This window comes from Jaculus jaculus, chromosome 8, assembly GCF_020740685.1.
Source record: "Jaculus jaculus isolate mJacJac1 chromosome 8, mJacJac1.mat.Y.cur, whole genome shotgun sequence".
In the NCBI taxonomy this organism is placed as follows: domain Eukaryota; kingdom Metazoa; phylum Chordata; class Mammalia; order Rodentia; family Dipodidae; genus Jaculus; species Jaculus jaculus.
In genome coordinates this window covers 113,879,800-113,898,716 of record NC_059109.1, presented here as the reverse complement: position 1 = coordinate 113,898,716, position 18,917 = coordinate 113,879,800, and the positions used below count along the sequence as shown (strand labels likewise).

Below are 18,917 nucleotides of genomic sequence, written 5' to 3'. Positions count from 1 at the left end.
GAAAGCCAAATTAAATAAAAATTAAAAAGAAAAATTATTGAGCCAGGGATGGTGACACACACCTTTAATCCCAGCACTTGGGAGGCAGGTAGGAAGATCGCCATGAGTTGGAGGCCAGGCCTGAGACTACATAGTGAGTGAATCCCAGGTCAGTCTGGGCTGGAGTGAAACTCTACCTTTAAAAAAAAATAGCTGGAGAGATGGCTTAGCAGTTAAGACACTTGTTTGTGAAGCCAAAGGATACAGGTTTGATTCCCCAGGACCCACATAAGCCAGATGCACAAGGTGGCACATGCATCTGGAGTTTGTTTGCAGTGGCTGAAGGTCCTGGTGTACCCATGCTCCCTCTATCTGCCCCCCTCCTCAAACAAATAAAATGAAATATTTCATAGGCAAACACAGTGCCTGGCCTAGAGAAAGAAACAAGTGCATGTGAGCCACTGTGTAAGCCGACATTCGATGAACGCTTTCCTAGTCCTGGCCTCGTCCTTAGCACCTGTGAGAACCTCCAGCCTTACTTTCCCCTCCTGTATAATGGAGTCAGTCATCACGGTTCCAGAAACCACACTCACTGGGAGTGCTCAAGGGTAGAAGCATATGGAGGATGCGGTGCTCAAGAGGGGCCTCTGCCCCCCACCCCACGAGCTTGCACCATTATAAGACAGAGAATCCAGTGCTGTCAGTGGGAGGAAGTGAGCCGGGCCGACTTGAAGAAGAGCTTCGTCCAGAACAGATGATGGCTTTGAGCATCTGCTAAGCACTTAGTGTTTGCAAGACGCTATAGTATCTGCTTAGCAAAGGCTAGTGACACAACGAATCCTCAGCCATCCAGATGAAGCAATTGCTGCCAACCCCACTGGACAGGTTAGGAAACTGAGGCCCACAAGAGGATTGCCCTGCCTGGGGCTACATTAATAGGGGTCCGGCAGAGCCAAGGGGGGCACCTGCAGCTGCCTGGTACCAGAGCTGGTTCTGCCCGCACCTTGTTCTCCGTGGCTTGTTTCTCTTTCTCAGCCTTGGCCAGTGTCAACTCCAAGTCATCGATGTCCTTCTTGAGTTCTGTGCATTCGTCCTCCAGCTTGCGGCGGCGGGCCGCCAGATCAGCGGTCACCTCCTCCTCATCCTCCAGCCGCTCACTCAGCTCCTTCACCTTCGCCTCCAGCTGCACTTTGGACTTGATCAGCAAGTGGCAGCGCTCCTCAGCATCTGCCAGGTTTTCCTGCTCCTGGAAGGGGGTCACAGGGACAGGGGCCAAGGTGAGGAAGGGCCAACTGAAGGACACCTGGAGACGAAAGTCCATTTGTCCATGCAAAAGCCATTTGGATGAAGCTAATATTGTGAATCCGATTTGTAGATGAGAAATTGGTCCCTGGATCCAATGTCTCACCTACCCTTGGCTCTGGAAGGGCCCCCACAGGGTTCAGGGTACACAGGGGACAGAAATGGTACCATCAAGAGGTATCAGGCTGTGGGCACCACAGAGGGAGACCTAAACAAGTGATACTCAAAATCTTTGGGAAGTTCTCGACTCTTGCTGATCTTGTTACCTGCCTCCTGAGTTTCTGGCCCCTAGTCAGATGAGGGAGCAAGAGTTTGTTTCAGGGCTAGAGAGATGGGTTAACAATTAAGGCAGTCGTAGGCATAGCCAAAGGACCCAGGTTCAGTTCCCCAGTACCCACATAAAGCCAGATGTACAAGGTGGCACATGCGTCTGAAGTTTGTTTGCAAGGGCTAGGAGGCCCTGGCGTGCCCATTCTCTCTCTCTCTCTCTCTCTTTTTCTCTCTGCCTTTGCCTCTCTTTCTCTCTCTCTCTCTCTCAAATAAATAAACAAAATATCTTTTTAAAAACAGGGAGCTGGAGAGGTGGCTTAGCAGTTAAGGCATTTGCCTGCAAAGCCAAAGAACCCAGGTTCAATTCCCCAGTACCCACATAAGCCAGATGCACAAGGAGGTGCCTGTGTCTGGAGTTCACTTGCAGTGCCTGGAGGCGTGCCCATTCTCTCTGCCTCTTTCTCTCAAATAAATAAATAATTTTAAAAATACACACTAAAATAAAAAGAATGGCTGGGCGTGGTGGCACACATCTTTAATCCCAGCAGTTGGGAGGCATTGCCATGAGTTCAAGGCCACCCTGAAACTACATAGTGAATTCCAGGTCAGCCTGGGCTAGAGTGAAACCCTACCTCAAAAAAAAATAAAGAAAGAATGGGAGAGGTGTAAGATGGGGTTCCTCTGTAGCTTTAATAGGACACCAGAGGTGAGAGCTTCAGGGCAGACATATGCACAATCAATGTCTGTGGGTTCAGAGGCTGGGCAAACACCTTTGCCCACAGGCCTCATCTCCTGGACCTTCCAGAGTGGGAAAAAAGACCCAGGATGGCCCAAGTGCCCATCTCCCTCTCAGGCGCTCCCTGGCTGCACGTCTGGTTGTGGGGTTCACTCAGAGCAGCCTGGGTTTCTCAAGTTCTGGGGGATACCCAGTCACTACAGGTAACCTCTCACCCCTGCCCAACTCACTGCCTGCAGCTGCAGGGCCAGGTCATTCTTCTCCTGGACGACACTGACTTGCGCCTCCTCCAGCTCCTGACGCTTGGCCTCCGCGGCAGCCAGCGCCCCGCGCAGCCCACGCAGCTCCGTCCGCAGGGCCGCCAGCTCCTCCTCGGCCTGCGCCGAGCGAAGCAGAGGTTTCATCTTGAAGAAGAGCTTCATCCACGACCAGTTCTTGACGGCGTTGAAGGCCCGGATGTTCCACTGGATGGTGAACAGGGCGTCCCTAGAGAGGGGTGGTGGCCTCTGTGAGGCAGGCCCGGTGCTGCCCCCTTCAAGGTGAAACTGATGGTCTCTGAGAACCTCAGAGTTCCACTGAGCACCTGTCCATGTCCCCTCCCTTATACTTTCCAGCAGCCCTCCAGGGTCCGGTGCTAATGCCTCTGTGAGAGAGGTGAGCCTGGGGAGAAACCCCAGGGTCCCAGAGGTCAGCCTCCAAGCAGGATCCCATGAACTTCAAATATCCAGGTGGCCTCTGCAAGTGCCTGAAGACAGCCATGGTGGCTAAATTACCAGGCTCTGCCCTGCTCACATCCTGGCACTGACAGCCATTTAGCATTCTTTTTTAAAAAAAAAAAATTATTTATTTGAGAGAGTGAGAGAAAAAAGTGGATAGAGAGAGAATGGGTGCACCAGGGCCTTCAGCCGCTGTAAGTGAACTCCAGACTCATGCGCCACCTTGTGCATCTGGCTTATATAGGTCCTGGGGAATTGAACCTAGGTCCTTTGGCTTTGCAGGCAAGTGCCTTAACCGCTAAGCCATCTCTCCAGCCCTGACAGCCATTTACAACTCTCTCTGTCTCGGGCCTACCTCTGCTGAGCGGGGGTCTTCACAGTATCCACCTAAGAGGACCACCTGACACTTTAACCAAGAAAATCTAAATCAAACACATGGCCCATAGCCTGGAAAACACTGGATGGTGATGGCACAACCCCTCCACTCCACCCCCAGAAACAGGGCAGAGGATACTACTGCTAACCAAATTTTGAGGTGCAGAAATAGAGAGGTTGAGGTGTTAGCACCCCAATCAGCCATGGGGACAACCTGGCAGCATGGCGGGGTTGGGGCGTCTAGTGATTCTGTGAGCCTAGGGACAATGGCCACACCTCACTCCGTGCCCCCCCCCCCGTGCACCCCCATCCTCACCCGACACCTACCTGCCTCCCAGCATGCGCTGGTACTCGAGGCGCATGAGGCGGCCCCGGCTCCGAGCCTGCAGCAGCGTCAACACCTTCGCCAGACGCTGGTCACGGAGTTCCTCCAGGATGCCCAGAAGCCCAGCCTTGAAGAACACCTGGGGTTTGGGGGTACAACCAAATGAGCCCCTGTCCCAGTGTGACCACCCACACCCAGGACAGATCTAACTCCAGTGCAATCAGAACCAGACCTTGGTGTGGCCAAACTGGTACTGAGTGTGGTCGATATCCAGGGAGCCCAGCAGCTTCTCTGTGGCCTTCCTGCTGTCCACAAAGGTGTCATCTGGGATAGCACTGGGGTTCAGTATTCGGTACCTAGGGGAGCAGGGAGCGGCTGGTAAAGAGAGGGCACAGGGCACAGGCCACTAAGTTACAGCAGGCCACCAGGACAGCAGGGGAATCATTCCTGCCCTCTCAGAAGTGGGACAGAGGTTCTGGAGGGGCACTTACTGAACAAGAAGGGGGGAGTGGGCAGGCGTGGGGGCGCACACCTTTAATCCCAGCACTAGGGAGGCAGAGGTAGGAGGGCTGCCATTGCCGTGAGTTTAAGGTCACCCTGAGACTACATAGTGAACTCCAGGTCAGCCTGGGCTAGAGTGAGACCCTACCTTGGAAAATCAGAATTAAAAAAAAAGAAGACAGGGGAAGCATTGCCATGCTAGAGGACTAGGCACATTCTGCTGACAAACCTCAATACAGGGGCCAGATGTGGTGGCGTGTGCCTGTCATGCTAGCCCTTGGGAGGAGGAGGAGGGAAGATGGTGAGTTTGAGGCCAGCTTAGGCTACTTGTACCTAAAAGGGGGCGGGGTTTAAATGCTCCAGGAAGTTTCGTAAGCAGATGTGGCTTTTACAAAAAGTATAGACTACTTTTTTTTTTTTTTTTGGTTTTTTTTCGAGGTAAGGTTTCACTCTAGCCCAGGCTGACCTGGAATTCACTATGGAGTCTCAGGGTGGCCTTGAACTCATGGCGATCCTCCTACCTCTGCCTCCCAAATGCTGGGATTAAAGGCGTGAGCCACCACTCCCGGCTTTAGACTACTTTTTTTAAAAAAATACTTTTTTAGGGCTGGAGAGATGGCTTAGCGGTTAAGCGCTTGCCTGTGAAGCCTAAGGACCCCGGTTCGAGGCTCGGTTCCCCAGGTCCCACGTTAGCCAGATGCACAAGGGGGCACACGCGTCTGGAGTTCATTTGCAGAGGCTGGAAGCCCTGGCGCTCCCGTTCTCTCTCTCTCCCTCTATCTGTCTTTCTCTCTGTGTCTGTTGCTCTCAAATAAATAAATAAATAAAAATTAAAAAAAAAAAAAGAAAATGACTCTTTGGCATTGAGAAGATGAGATTGCTTTAAAAAAAATACTTTTTTAGGGCTGGAGAGATGGCTTAGCAGTTAAGCGCTTGCCTGTGAAGCCTAAGGACCCCGGTTCGAGGCTTGGTTCCCCAGGTCCCACATTAGCCAGATGCACAAGGGGGCGCACGTGTCTGGAGTTCGTTTGCAGAGGCTGGAAGCCCTGGCGCGCCCATTCTCTCTCTCTCCCTCTATCTGTCTTTCTCTCTGTGTCTGTCACTCTCAAATAAATAAATAAAAATTTTTTAAAAAAATACTTTTTTAAAAAATTTATTTGAGAGAGAATGGTCATGTCAGGGCCTTCAGCCACTGCAAATGAACTCCAGACGTGTGCGCCCCCTTGTGTGCATGTGTGATATTGCATGTTTGTGTTGTCACTGTGTGTCACGCTTATGTGGGACCTGGAGATTTGAACATGAGTTCTTAGGCGTTCCCAGGCCAAGTGTCTTAACCACTTAGCCATCTCTCCAGACCTGAACAACTTTAATATTTTTTTTAATTTCCTAACTTCAATAATTTTTTTCTGCAGTCCTGGGGATTGAACCTAGGGCTTTGCCAGTAACAGACAAGCACTCCACCCAACTGATCTATTTCCCCAGACACTAATTTTATATGTGTTTTTTCAAGGAAAGGGTCTCACTCTAGACCAGGCTGACCCAGAACTCACTCTGTAGTCTCAGACTGGCCTTGAATTCACAGTGATCCTCCTTCCTCTCCCTCCCAAGCGCTGGGATTAAAAGCCTGTACCAGAACACCCAGACCTATTTTATACTTTATATATATGTATACATATGCATGCATTTTTTATTTATTTAAAAGAGAGAAAGAGGCAGAGAGAAAGGAAATGGGCATGCCAGGGCCTCCAGCCACTGCAAATGAATTCCAGACACATGTGCCCCCTTGTGCATCTGGCTGATGTGGGTCCTGGAGAGTAGAGCCCGGATCGATTGGCTTTGCAGTCAAACACCTTCACAGCTAAGCCATCTCTTCAGTCCAAATTTTATACTTTTTATTTGATTTTTTTTTTTTTTTTTGAGGTAGGGTCTCACTCTAGTCCAGGCTGACCTGGAATTCACTCTGTAGTCTCAGGGTGGCCTCGAATTCACAGTGATCCTCCTAACTCTGCCTCCTGAGTGCTGGGATCAAAGGTGTGCACCACCACACCTGCCTTCAGTTTTATAATTTGTAAAGGCAGAAAACATAAAAAAGGCGACATGCTATAAGATCTCACAGAATTAAGAAATATTTGGGAGAGAATTCCACTAAAAAAAAGACCAAGGGAGGCTGGGGAGATGACTCAGCAGATGAGAGTGCTTCTATGCAAGCCCGAGGCCTGAGTTCAATCCTCTACACCCATGGCCATGCATGCCTGTAACCCTAGTGCCTCCACCTAGAGCAGGAGAAGGTGGCTGAGGACTTAGTTGAATAAGTGGCCAGGCCACCGGCTGTGGTGGCGCACACCTTTAATCCCAGCACTCGGGAGGCACGAAGGATCACCGTGAGTTCGAGGCCACCCTGAGACTACAGAGTGAATTCCAGGTCAGCCTGTGCTAGAGTGAGACCCTACCTCGAAACAAACAAACATACAAACAAAAAGCAGTAAGGCAGGCTGGAGGGATGACTTAGTGGTTAAGGCAGTTAATTTTAAGTGGTTAATTTGCCTGCAAAGCCAAAGGACCCAGGTTCGATTCCCCAGGGCCCATGTTAGCCAGATGCGCAAGGGGGTGCACACGTCTGGAGTTCATTTGCAGTGGCTGGAGGCCCTGGTGCACCCATTCTCTTTGTCTCTCTCTGTCAAATAAATAAATAAATAATTTTTTTTTTTTTTTAAGTAGTAAGGCTGGGCAGGAGCCACCCACCGCTGCCTGAAGTCCGCATATAGCAGCCTGTTGGGGAATCCCTGGCGGCAGATCCGGATCCCTTCCAAGACCCCATTGCAGCGTAGTTGGTGTAGCACCAAGAAGGAATCCATGACCCCTGCATATGGTAGGAGTTAAGGGGGAATGTTAGCGGTCCTGCCTGACCTACTTCCTGGTCTCCAGCCTGTCCCCTCCCTCCCTCCCTCCCGCGGTCCCTCACACGAGTCCCGAGGACACTACCTGGAGTCTTGTTCTCATTGGGGACAATGCACCGGACGAAGTGGGGCTGTGTGGCCCGCAGGTTGGTCATCAGCTTGTTGAGGTTCTCCTGGGGGTGGGGGAGAGCAGGAAGAAGGCACGGGAGGGGCAGAGAACCAGAATTGGATGCCGCGGTGGGGGGGGGGGCAGTGAGGACTTGGAAGAGGGGCCCACCTTGCTCCTTGTGACATTTTGTCCTTGCCCTTCGCCACCACCCAAGCCTGCATCCCTCCTCCAGCCCCACCCGCCCGCTCCCATCACCCTCGGGAGCCCAGGAGTCCTTCCCTGGCTGGCATGTCCTGCCCGGGTGGCATGAGGCAGGGCAGCAGCACAGACTTGCTGTGATGTTCACATGGAGAGGAGTTAAACATCACTTCAAGTCTTAACAGCTGCCCGCCCAGGGCATAGGGGCCATGGCAGGGAACAGAGAAGGCACTGGGGACAACAGAGAGTGAGGGCCGTCAGGGAGGGGAGGGTGTGCCCAGTCTGGGACTCACCTTGTGCAGCTGGGACACCGTCTGGAATGATGCCGCTTTCTTACGTTTCTCCTTCACCCCAGATTTGGGGGGCTCATCTGGTAGAGATATGAGTCCTGGTCACTCCAGAGACCGTCCCTCTGTGGGCCCGCTCCCTGCAGGAATGGCGGACAGCCTTCCCCCCAGTACTCACTGGAGCAGGAGCCTGCATAGTTCTCATACAGGGTGGCCAAGAGTCTGTTCTGTGACTTTTGGAAGATGGGGACCACTGTCTCATTCAGGGGATCCTTATTTTTCTCCAGCCAGCCCACAATGCTATAAGGTACCTACAGAGACAGGGGCTGACTCAAGGTAGGGACCAGGAGGGAGGGAGGAGAGTAGTTGAGTCTGGGGCTCCAGTCGGCACCTACCACGCCTGCGTAGTGCACCACCTCGAAGTGGGCCTGGTACTTGCGCTTTTTGTCAGGCCGGGGCTGCTGGAAGTTAGGTGACTTCCCCGCGTGGTTGTCATAGAGCTTGGCCCGGAAGCTCGCATCTGAGGCCTTGGGGAACATGCACTCCTCCTCCAGGATGGACAGGATGCCCAGAGGCTGGGAACAGGGAACAAGCTTGAAGGGCCAGTCCACTCTGGCTGGCCTAGAACTGTTACCCAGACTACCCTCTGGTAGCCATTCCAGATCCCTAACCCCGGCCATCTCCCTGGAGGGTCAGAGACCCATCCCCAGAAGCCTCAGCTTCTAAAAGAGAAAGGTTTGTGGCACGGCTTCCAGCCCCCTTCTGCACAATTCATGGCACTGAATTATCTTCTTTGCTTACATGATGTGTGCCAACCCAAACTTGGGCCTCTGTCCCCATTCCTCCTGACCTCCATAAATCACACATACTCTAACACACAAAGGCATGGCAAGTTTAAAAAATAAAAAGAGCCAGGCATGGTGGCACATGCCTTTAGTCCCAGCACTTGGGAGGTGGAGGTAGGAGGATTGCCATGAGTTTGAGGCCAGCCTGAGAGTACATAGTGAGTTCCAAGTCAGCCTGGGCTAAAGCGAGCCACAACCTAGGCTGGGCATGGTGGTGCACGCCTTTAATCCCAGCACTCAGGAGGCAGAGGTAGGAGGATTGCTGTGAGTTTGAAGCCACCCTGAGACTACATAGTGAATTGGAATTCAGGTTAGCCTGAGCTAGTGAGACCCTATCTCGAAAAACAAAACCAAAAAGAAAAAGAAATTAAATTAAAAAAAAACATATTCAGAGGAAAATAGGATGAGAAGTGAGCCTGTGTCAATTAAGAGATTTATGGAAAATTAACTCAAGGGCTAAGGTACAGGCTGTGGTAGGATTGGAGGAAAACTCCCCCCCCCATTTTATTTCCAATTTCATTCTTTCATTCTTTGTTCAGTGGGGAAAACATAAGCAATATTTCACAATCCAGGAAGCACAGAAGGCCAGCCCTTCGGCCAGCCTTGTGAAGGATGAATTTGAGGACGCGGGCTGCATGGGGCCGGGCGAACAGCAGAGCCATGTGCACCAGGAGGAGCTGCTGCCCACAGAGCAGGGAGCGCACCCACCTTCCACCGCGCGATCATGAAACTCCAGCACGCCCATTGCCCTGCGCACACCGCCGCACCGCAGCCGCGTGCCCAGCCACAGTCACGCTCACGCCCATGCCCACTGAATCACAGCCACACCAGAGCGGGCACCAGCTTGCTCCTGTGCACGCCTGCGTCTGTCTCGGTGCGGTCACCCGAAGGCCTCACCTTCTCAATGAGGTCAATGCAGGGCTGCAGGTCCAGGCCGAAGTCGATGAACTCCCACTCGATGCCCTCCTTCTTGTACTCCTCCTGCTCCAGCACGAACATGTGCTGGTTGAAGAACTGCTGCAGCTTCTCGTTGGTGAAGTTGATGCACAGCTGCTCGAAGCTGTTGAACTGCGGGGGTGGGGGGGGTGGGACCGGCTCAGCGGGGTTCCTTGCATATGGGGACAGGGAGGCCCATAGAGCAGCAAGCGACGCGTGCGCGCGCTCTCCGCCCCGCCCACCCATCGCCCCATTCTCACCTCAAAGATCTCAAAGCCAGCGATGTCCAGGACCCCGATGAAGAACTGTCGGGGCAGCTTTGTATCCAGCGTTTGGTTAATCCGGGACACTAGCCACCTGAACAGCCGGTCGTAGGTGGCCTTGGCCAGAGCGCCCACAGCAAATACCACCTAAGGATGTAGGGAGACAGAGCTTGGGACCGGGCGAGGAAGAGACTTGGACTCAGCTGAGCCCAAGTGAACCTTGACCTTGAACTCACCTGCTCCACACTCTGGCCCTTGGTCACAAACTCGTTCCCTACACGCACCCGGGGGTGCAGAAGTCCTTTGAGGAGATCCCCGCTGCTGACCCCCATCAGGTAGGCAGCCTTGTCAGCACCTGGCAAGGCACAGGGTTTGGATGAGGAAGGCGAACTTTAATGTGGATGCAGGGGGGTCTGCCTCACCCTGGGGTTAGGAGAAAGGCTGGGAGGAGGGGGCTTCCTGCATGTTGTCAGTTTCAGGAGGGTCAGGGTCTAGAGTGAAGGAGTCAGGCGTGGGTGAAAGTGAGGTCAAAGGTTGTGGACAAGAGTTAGCGTTAAGGATCATGCCCAGGACAAGGCGCTCAGCATCTAGGTGAGGCTAGGTCAGGTGGATTCGGAGTTCTCACTCTCTGTGCCATCGGCCTCAGCCTGCTCCTCCCGCTGCTTCTGCTTGAATTTCATGTTGCCAAAGTGCAGGAGAGCACCCACGATCTTGTAGCAGGCACACTTCTCGTCCACGCTGAAGCCCAGGATATCCATGGCATGCTGGGTGGCAAGCGTCAGTTCAGAGACGTATGGGGGCCCCTGAGGGTCTAGCCAGGCACTGCTCCACTGGTCATGCTCCCTGCTCTTCATCCAGCCCACATATCCACAACCCACCCACCCCCACACCACAGGGAACCCCTCTCGGCACCCCACCCAGCCCCCCTGCCCACCACAGCCCCCTACGTCAGTGGCAATGAGCTCCTGGCCATCGTCCATGTTATCCACAGTGGTGACGCCCTGGCTGCAGAAGTGGTAGTCGTAAGGGTTCATAGACAGCAGTAGCATGTCTGTGGACACGGAGCAGCGAGGGGCAGGTCAGGCTGAGACCACAGACTGCTCTCCCTCTCCCATAACAGCGTGGGGCGTACGGGGGGCCCCTGTCAGCAAGAGGCCAGGATCTTCCCACAGGATTTCTCCGTAACCTGAGTTTCTGACCCCATCCCCCACATCCATGGTTTTCTTCTTACGTTTTTGTCTTTTTTTAAATTTATTTTTATTTTTATTTATTTATTTGAGAGTGACAGACAGAGAGGAGAGAGAGAGAGAGATTGAGAATGCACATGTCAGGGCTTCCGGCCACTGCAAACCACAAACTCCAGATGCGTGCGCCCCTTGTGTATCTGGCTAATGTGGGTCCTGGGGAACCGAGCCTTGAACCAGGGTCCTTAGGCTTCACAGGCAAGCGCTAAACCGCTAAGCCATGTCTCCAGCCCTTTTTTGTCTTTTAAAAAGTATTTAAGGCCGGGCATGGTGGCACACGCCTTTAATCCCAGCACTTGGGAGGCATAGGTAGGAGGATTGCTGTGAGTTCAAGGCCACCCTGAGACTCCATAGTGAATTCCAGGTCAGCCTGGGCTAGAGCGAGACTCTACCTCGAAAAACCAAAAAAAGAAAAAAAAAGAATATATATGTGTATATGTGTGTGTGTGTGTATAATTTATTTATTATTTATCTATATATTTTAGAGAGAGAGAGAGAGAGAGAAAAGGAGGCAGGTATAGAGAAAGGGAATGAGAGTGCCAGGGCCTCCAGCTACTGCAAAGGAACTCCAGATGCGCGTGCCACCTGAGTTCTTTGGCCTTGTCAGCAAGTGACTTTAAACAGCCGAGGCATCTCTCCAGTCCCCCAAGCTGCCTTTGAACTGGAGATCTTCCTGTCTCAGCTGTGGGGTACTAGTATGGGCATGTGCCACCATGCACTGCTCATTGCCACCTCTCTGTCCCAGATCCTGCGTTGGGTACTCAGATACAGGGAGGAGCAGACTGCCTTCAAGGGTCTTGAAGAGTGAGAGTGGGTATCTATCATCACTGGAGCCCCTAGGTGTTGAGGGGGAGTCTCTAGTCTCAGGATGGCAGGAGGGACTTGGGTTTCCGTAAGAAGCCACCCAAGCTTGGCAGGACAATGAAATCAAACAGCCTGTTCCCTGACATAGGAGAGGAGGGCTCAGCAACAGCCAGAAGTAGCAGGAATCCGTAAGAGGACATAATCAGTTATATGCACCCAAGAATGTAGGAATATCACAGACCTTAGCAGAGAGACAGAACAGCCATCCCAGGAGCTGGTTTGATGGGGACCAGGAAGGGACAGGTAGCCATTTTATTTTATTATTTTATTTTATTATTTTGAGGTAGGGTCTTGCTTTAGGCCAGGCTGACCTGGAATTCACTATGTAGTCTCATGGTGGCCTCGAATTCACAGTGATCCTCCTACCTCTGTCTCCTGAGTGCTGGGATTAATGGCATGTGCCACCACACCCTGCTCCCCTTAGGTTTTTAATTAATTTTATTTATGATATATATAGAGAGAATGGACATCCTAGGGGCCTCCTGCTACTGCAAATAAACCCTAGATACATGTCCCACTGTGCATCTGGCTTTACATGGGTACTGGGGATTCAAAGCCAAGTCGTCAGGCTTTGCAGACAAGTGCCTCAACTGCTGAGTCATCTCTCCAGTCCCCCTTTACGTTTTGACACCTCCCTTGGTCCCTGGCTCTCACCTTGCAGCTCTGGCTTCTTTCCTGAGAGAATCTGGTAGTAAACATGGTAACCCCGCTCACCAGGCAGCTGGAAGATCACTCGTGACTTCTCCAGGAGGTCTGCAGAAAAGGGGTGCTTGCCTGCCATTTTGTGTATCTCCCCAGAAGAGACACCGCAGTGGGGTACGGGGGCGAGGAGGACATGACAGTGTGGGACAGGGGATGTGTGGAGGCGCTGTGTCTGTCCACAGGCCAGCATACGCTTGAAAATGCCTCCATCAGTGTCTGGGTCACTGTGTGGGACGGCGGCTACACCTCTGGCCAGTGTGGCCTGTCTCCTCGTGAGTGAGGGTGGGAACATCTGTGTCTCTGTGTACGATATCTTATCTGTTGATGTATCCGCTTGTGTGTGTTTATCCACTGGGATCTGGCTGTACAGACCAAGGTGGGGGTGGGCAGTCAGTGCAGGGGCTCCTCTGCGTGTGAGACCTCTGTGAGTGTGGCTCAAGCAACTGGTGTCTGGCAGCTGGGCTGCAGTGGGTAGACAACCCAAAAAGGCATTAGGGAACTCCCCATCAAGCATCCTGGAAGGATGGGAGACACTATACATAGCTATGAGGCTAAGGCCAGGAGAGCAGAGGGCACGCCTGCCCTGTTGGAAGCCAGAGAAAAGACTAAGGTGCACTTGGGGGCCCAGTCACAAGAAGTGTGTCTGGCCAGATAAGGACAAAGGCCTGCAGGAAACGATATCTAGAGGTTCTGAAGCAGGGACAGGACTCAGTGAGCTTAGGGTCAGACACTGAGGCTGGAAGAGCAAGCAGAATGGGAAGACCCTATGGAGGCCAGTGTGACATTGTGGTAGAGGTGAGGTGAGCTGAAATGGACAGTGGCTGGGGGATGGAGAGAAATGCCCAGCGCAGACAGGATCCCGACGAAGGCCAATCTCTCTCCCCCACCTCCCCACCCACCACCTGCCCTGCCCCTTCCCAGACTCACAGCTGTCAATATCCGCCGAGGCCAGCTTCCCAGAGGGGCCAAAGTGGATGCGGATGAACTTGCCCTGCAGCAGAAGGGCTTCCCTCAGCTCCATGGATGCCTCCCACCACTTGAGCCCTCCTGGCTACTGATCCCACTCCGTCCCTTGCCACCCACTCTCACTGTGCCCACTCACAAAGCGGGAGGAGTTGTCATTCCTCAGGGTCTTGGCATTGCCAAAAGCCTCCATGGCAGGGTTGGCCTCAATGATTTGATCCTCAAGGGTGCCCTAGTGGTAGTGGGGATAAGAGACGCATCAGTCCTGGTGCCCTGGTGGACTGGGAGACCAGGGAAGCCCATGGAGCTGGTTGTGACAGGCAGTGGGGGGGGGGGTCCCCAGGATCTCGTAATTGTTGCCTGTCCCATACCAGACTTACCCCAGTCTTCGTTGCCAGAAATTGCTGGAGGGAGAATGAAGATGAAAGTCAGAAGGTGTGAGATCACACCAGGTAAGGAGGGGTGGGGTGGGGGGCAGAAGTTAGAGGGACAGTGAATGTTAATCAACCAAGTGTTTAGTAACAGTAAATGTACCATCCTCCCCTCCACTACTCTGCACACCTTGCTTTCCTGGGGCTGTTAGAAGGAAAAAGCTAGAAAGAGAAGCAAGCATGGCCCTAGCTTGGGGCAAGGGGCTGCACTATTGTCTTCCACTCACAGTCTGCTCTCTCTGAGCCCAACCTGATCTCTGGCTTCTCAGGTATACCTTGATGTCCCACACCACACAGTGCCACCAGCCCCCAAACCTAGGAGCTCCTGGCTAAAGTCTACTACTGCCATTCAGAGTCCTGCCAGGAGGCCCCTCTTCCAAGAACGCTTCCCTGATGCTCAAACACGGGAAGACCTCTTCCCTCTGAACCTTCTTCCCATCTTGACCTCCCTGGTGTCCCTTTGATATACACCTCCCTGTGGGTGATTAGGTGTGCCTTCCCTTTACAATGTGCGTATATTGCTCAAGACTGCCCAGCTCTCTCAGAGCCCATCTTCTACTCAAAGGCACACAGCAAGTTTAGTGGCCTGGGAGTGGGAGGTGAGCCTCCTTTGATGCCTACAGCTCTTCTGCCACTCAGAAAGACTTCAAGCCCTGAATCCATACTCTGTCCTCCCTCCTAGCCTTGTCCTTCTCTCCGTTCTGTTTGTTTCTTCTTCTTTTCTTCCTACCCCCCTTAGCCAAGAGCCTGGGAAGAAGAGAAAGAAGGGATGGACTCTGGAGACGGTAGACATGCTACCAGGAACTCCAAGACTTAAAAATGCTCCCACATGGGCTGGAGAGATGGCTCAGCCGATAAGGCGCTTGCCTATGAAGCCTAAAAACCCAGGTTTGATTCTCCAGTACCCAGGTAAGTCAGATGCACAAGGTGGCACATGTGTCTGGAGTTCCTTTGCAGTGGCTGGAAGCCCTGGTGAGCCCATTCTCTGTCTCTCTCTCTCTCTCTCAAATAATTTTTTTTTTTTTTTTGAGGTAGGGTTTCACTCTAGCTCAGGCTGACCTGGAATTCACTATGTAGCCTCAGGTGGCCTTGGACTCACAGCAATCCTCCTACCTCTGCCTCACAACCAGCTTAAAGAGATTTTTTTTTTAATGCTCCCAGATACACTGCTGGGGAGAGGGAGGGAAAAGACAGGAGCCCCTGCCTTATACCTTCCTATCCTGTGTGGCCAAATATAGGGTTAAGGGAGGGCCTGGTAGTTTCTATGTTTCCAAACCCTATGGGTGGTTTTCCCCCATCTCCTTGGCCTGACCATCTCCCCCTGACCCCACGATCAGACTCACTCTGCGCAGGTGCTTCCCTGCCCAACCCTGTGTGTCCCTGTGTCCCTGTCTGCTCTGAACGCTCATCTTTTCCTGTCATTGGACTAACACACCTTTCTGTGGAATCCTCAAAGACCTTTGGGGAAGGGACTGTTGGAAAATAGGGTAGGAAAGGGAGGGAAGAAGAGTATCAAAAAGTCAATAGCAAAAACAAAACAACAATGGCCACAACCAAGAAAACAAACCAGAAGCAAAATTTAAAAAACAAGACAATTAAGTGAGGGGGGAAAAAAAAGAGGTTAAAAACAGAAGACGAAAGAAAGAAGAAGAAAAAAAAAAAAAACCACAGAAAAAAGAAAAATGCCCCAGAATAAAGCAAGGCTCAACAGGAGCAGGGTGGAGTTATGCAAGAGGAGCCCTTGAATTTCCAGAAAGAAGAGGCAGTCCCCTTTAGGGTGTATGCATCGGAGTCAGAAGAAAGCCACAGAGCTGCAGACAGCTGATCCTTGGGCTAGGAATATAATGTAGCTTAAAAATAACCAAACAGCTGGGTGTGGTGGTGCACGCCTTTAACCCCAGCACTTGGGAGGCAGAGGTAGGATGATCACCATGAGTTCAAGGCCACCCTGAGACTCCATAGTGAAATCTGGGTCAGCCTGGACTAGAGTGAGACTCTACCTCAAAAAACAACGACAAAATCAAATTAAAAAAAAAAAGAAAAGAAAAGAAAACCAGGCCCCACAATGGTCAAGAACACCAAGTGCCCTCATTTTGGCTAATATAGTTATGGACAGACCTGCTCCTCTGATTGTCAGCAGGGGCCTGTGTCTCTGTCCACGAAACTCAAGAAAATAATCATTTCCAGGTAAAAGCAGCCTACTTGGTAATTTTTTAAAAATTATGAAGGAATAACAGAAGGTAAAAATTACACAAAAAAGTTTAGGAATAGCGATGTGGTTTCACCCATCTGTGTTAGAGGACTGCTACAGCAGGCCTGGCATAGGGGCAATACAGAGTGCCAGGGGGCGGCTACAGTTTGTCTGGTCAAGCCTTGCTCAGGCCAGAGTCTCCCACCAAGGTAGGAGGCTCAGGCAGGGCTGCAAGTTCTGGGGAGTCAAAATTTTCAAAAGAAAGAAAAAGAACTAAAAAAAAAAAAAAAAGAAGAAAGAAAAGAAAAAAAGAGAAACAGTAGGGATTGGTGCCCAAGTGGGCAAGTCTTACTGCCTTCTTGCCCGGCCCGTCTCCCAGGGCAGCCACAATGGCAAAGTACTGGATGACCCGCTTGGTGTTGACCGTCTTACCGGCCCCCGATTCTCCGCTTGGACGACACAAACATGAATCACCAATGCCCATCTGGTCTAGTTCCCCCAGCCCCCAAGCCCCATCCCTCAAACAGGATACCCCTGTATCCTCCCTCATCTCAGTTTCCAACCCAATATCCGCAATTCTGTTCTGGTCACCAACTTAGTTAGCTCCATCTGCCTAGTCAAGTAGTCTATCTCCATCTGCTTCATTAGACCTCAGAAAACCCCATAAGGTAGGCATCATTATTATTGGATGAATAAGAAAAATGGGCCTCAGAAGCTCTGAGCTGTCTCTGCTATGTGCAAGACACACACCTATCATCTCATTGACTCCTTATCATTCTGTGTGGTAGGTAACAGTGTTCTGATCTTGAGTGTGGTGTCTTAGACCCGTGGTCATCCTGATGAAATAGCTAAGACAACACCATCCTATCCTAATTAGGCCCTGGCTCCATCTCTTGCCTGCTCGGCCACTCATAACCCCAAGCATGGCCCAGATGTATGGAGCCAACATAACTCCAGGATGTATAACCAAAATAAGTGCAGATGTATAATCAAAATAACTGTTGTTCCGCTGGGTGTGGTGGCACATGCCTTTAATCCCAGCACTTAGGAGGCAGAGGTAGGAGGATCGCCGTGAATTCGAGGCCACCTTGAGACTGCATAGTGAATTCCAGGTCAGCCTGAGCTAGAGTGAGACCCGACCTCAAAAAACAAAACAAAACAAACAAAAACATCTGTTGTTCCAAGGTTACCCTAACCTTCATCAGGCATTGATATCACATTTTGGGGGGGTTGCTTTTAAAAACACTGTACATCCTACCTCTGCTTCTTCACTGAGGATTCTTTAGGCATTCATTAGCCCCTCTCAGTCACCAGCTTAATAAGGTACTCTCTTTTTCTTTTTTTTTTTTTTTTTTTTTTTTTGGTTTTCCGAGGTAGGGTCTCACTCTAGCCCAGGCTGACCTGGAATTCACTATGGAGTCTCAGGGTGGCCTCGAACTCATGGCAATCCTCCTACCTCTGCCTCCCAAGTGCTGGGATTAAAGGCATGTGCCACTCACACCCAGCTCTGTTTTGGTTTTTCTAGGTAGGGTCTCACTCTACTCCAGGCTGATGTGGAATTCACTATGTAGTCTCAGGGTGGCCTCGAATTTACAATGATCCTCCTACCTCTGCCTCCCGAGGGCTGGGATTAAAGGCGTGCACCACCACGCCTGGCTAATAAAAGACTCTCAACTGGCTTGTAAAGCATGGTGGTCTGTAATTCTCTCATGTGGACTATACCCCTGACACCCGTGTCATGATGGGTGGGGCCAGGGGCTCAAAGGCACACAACAAGAAATAGACATATAAGAAAGTGAATTTACATCTATCTGGTTTCAAGGTGTTTGCTAGTAGCCACCAGGCTGTAGTGTGTGTTTGTGGGGGGGGACATTTGCTTGTATGCAACATTGTCCATATTGACCTGACAAAAATCATATACCTGGTTATAAGAAATCTATCACTTTTCCATGAAACAGTGACAGGATACAAGACATGATATAGTAATGAGAAGACTTCTGAAAGTTTGAACCTCCGAAGGTTCAAAGCGAGAGATTCCAGGCCCAGAGTAACAGGCAATCCCGTAGCTGGCGATCACTGCCATGTCTGAGAGTCTGCGGCCTACCCCTTCACCCATAAATGGCAGCAGAGAAAAGCTGACTTGAAGAGGCAAAGGTCCTGCCCTAAGCACCTCAGATTAAACAATGGCCAGCACTGCCCACCCTACACCCCACACTCACGTGATCAGCATGGACTGGTTCTCTCGGTCTGGAAGAAAAGGGGAGTGGATAGAAAAGTCAGCTAGGGTGGGGGACCAGCCTCAGGTGTCACAGCACAGGGAACCCCCAGTGGGAAAGCCCAGGTGGAACCTCCCACCTCCAGAATGGGTGTGTCAGAGGAAGTGCGTGCGAGGGGCAGGGGGTCCTGTGCTGGGGTGGGTGAGGCAGGAGGTTGGCACTCACTGCGCAGCATGTCGTTGTAGGCGTTATCCGCCACCGAGTATATGTGAGGCGGCGCCTCCGAGCGGCGCTTCCCTTTGTAGGCAGCCACCACCGCGGCTGAGTAGACTGGGAGCCATTTGTAGGGGTTGATGGTGACGCAGAAGAGGCCTGAATATGTCTGAGGGGAGAGCGTAGGCAGAGTTTTGTTTGGGGGCTGGCGACGTCCAACTCCCCATTCCCAGGGCCCCAATCCTTAGATAACACTCATGTCCCCAGCAATATCTAAGGAACCACTTAAACGGGGCTCGGTGGCGCACGCCTTTAATCCCAGCACTGGGGAGGCAGAGGTGGGAGGATCGCTGT

General features: G+C 51.8%; 1 protein-coding gene across 1 annotated transcript in view; it reads right to left on the bottom strand.

Annotated features, from left to right (window-relative positions):
* The window catches only part of Myh7b (myosin heavy chain 7B), a 29,096-nt gene that overhangs the window by 7,415 nt on the left and 2,764 nt on the right, over positions 1-18,917 (bottom strand). Inside the window, exons 4-24 of the mRNA XM_012951047.2 lie at positions 18,576-18,732; positions 18,354-18,381; positions 16,487-16,583; positions 13,893-13,916; positions 13,652-13,744; positions 13,477-13,540; positions 12,502-12,600; positions 10,687-10,790; positions 10,365-10,503; positions 9,976-10,094; positions 9,737-9,886; positions 9,438-9,608; positions 8,091-8,270; positions 7,874-8,006; positions 7,702-7,778; positions 7,187-7,274; positions 6,947-7,064; positions 3,936-4,059; positions 3,706-3,842; positions 2,518-2,773; positions 983-1,225 (exon numbers count right to left, since the gene is read on the bottom strand). Of these exons, the coding sequence (XP_012806501.1) occupies positions 983-1,225; positions 2,518-2,773; positions 3,706-3,842; positions 3,936-4,059; positions 6,947-7,064; positions 7,187-7,274; positions 7,702-7,778; positions 7,874-8,006; positions 8,091-8,270; positions 9,438-9,608; positions 9,737-9,886; positions 9,976-10,094; positions 10,365-10,503; positions 10,687-10,790; positions 12,502-12,600; positions 13,477-13,540; positions 13,652-13,744; positions 13,893-13,916; positions 16,487-16,583; positions 18,354-18,381; positions 18,576-18,732 (2,601 nt within the window). The remainder of the gene's footprint in view (positions 1-982; positions 1,226-2,517; positions 2,774-3,705; positions 3,843-3,935; positions 4,060-6,946; positions 7,065-7,186; positions 7,275-7,701; positions 7,779-7,873; positions 8,007-8,090; positions 8,271-9,437; positions 9,609-9,736; positions 9,887-9,975; positions 10,095-10,364; positions 10,504-10,686; positions 10,791-12,501; positions 12,601-13,476; positions 13,541-13,651; positions 13,745-13,892; positions 13,917-16,486; positions 16,584-18,353; positions 18,382-18,575; positions 18,733-18,917) is intronic.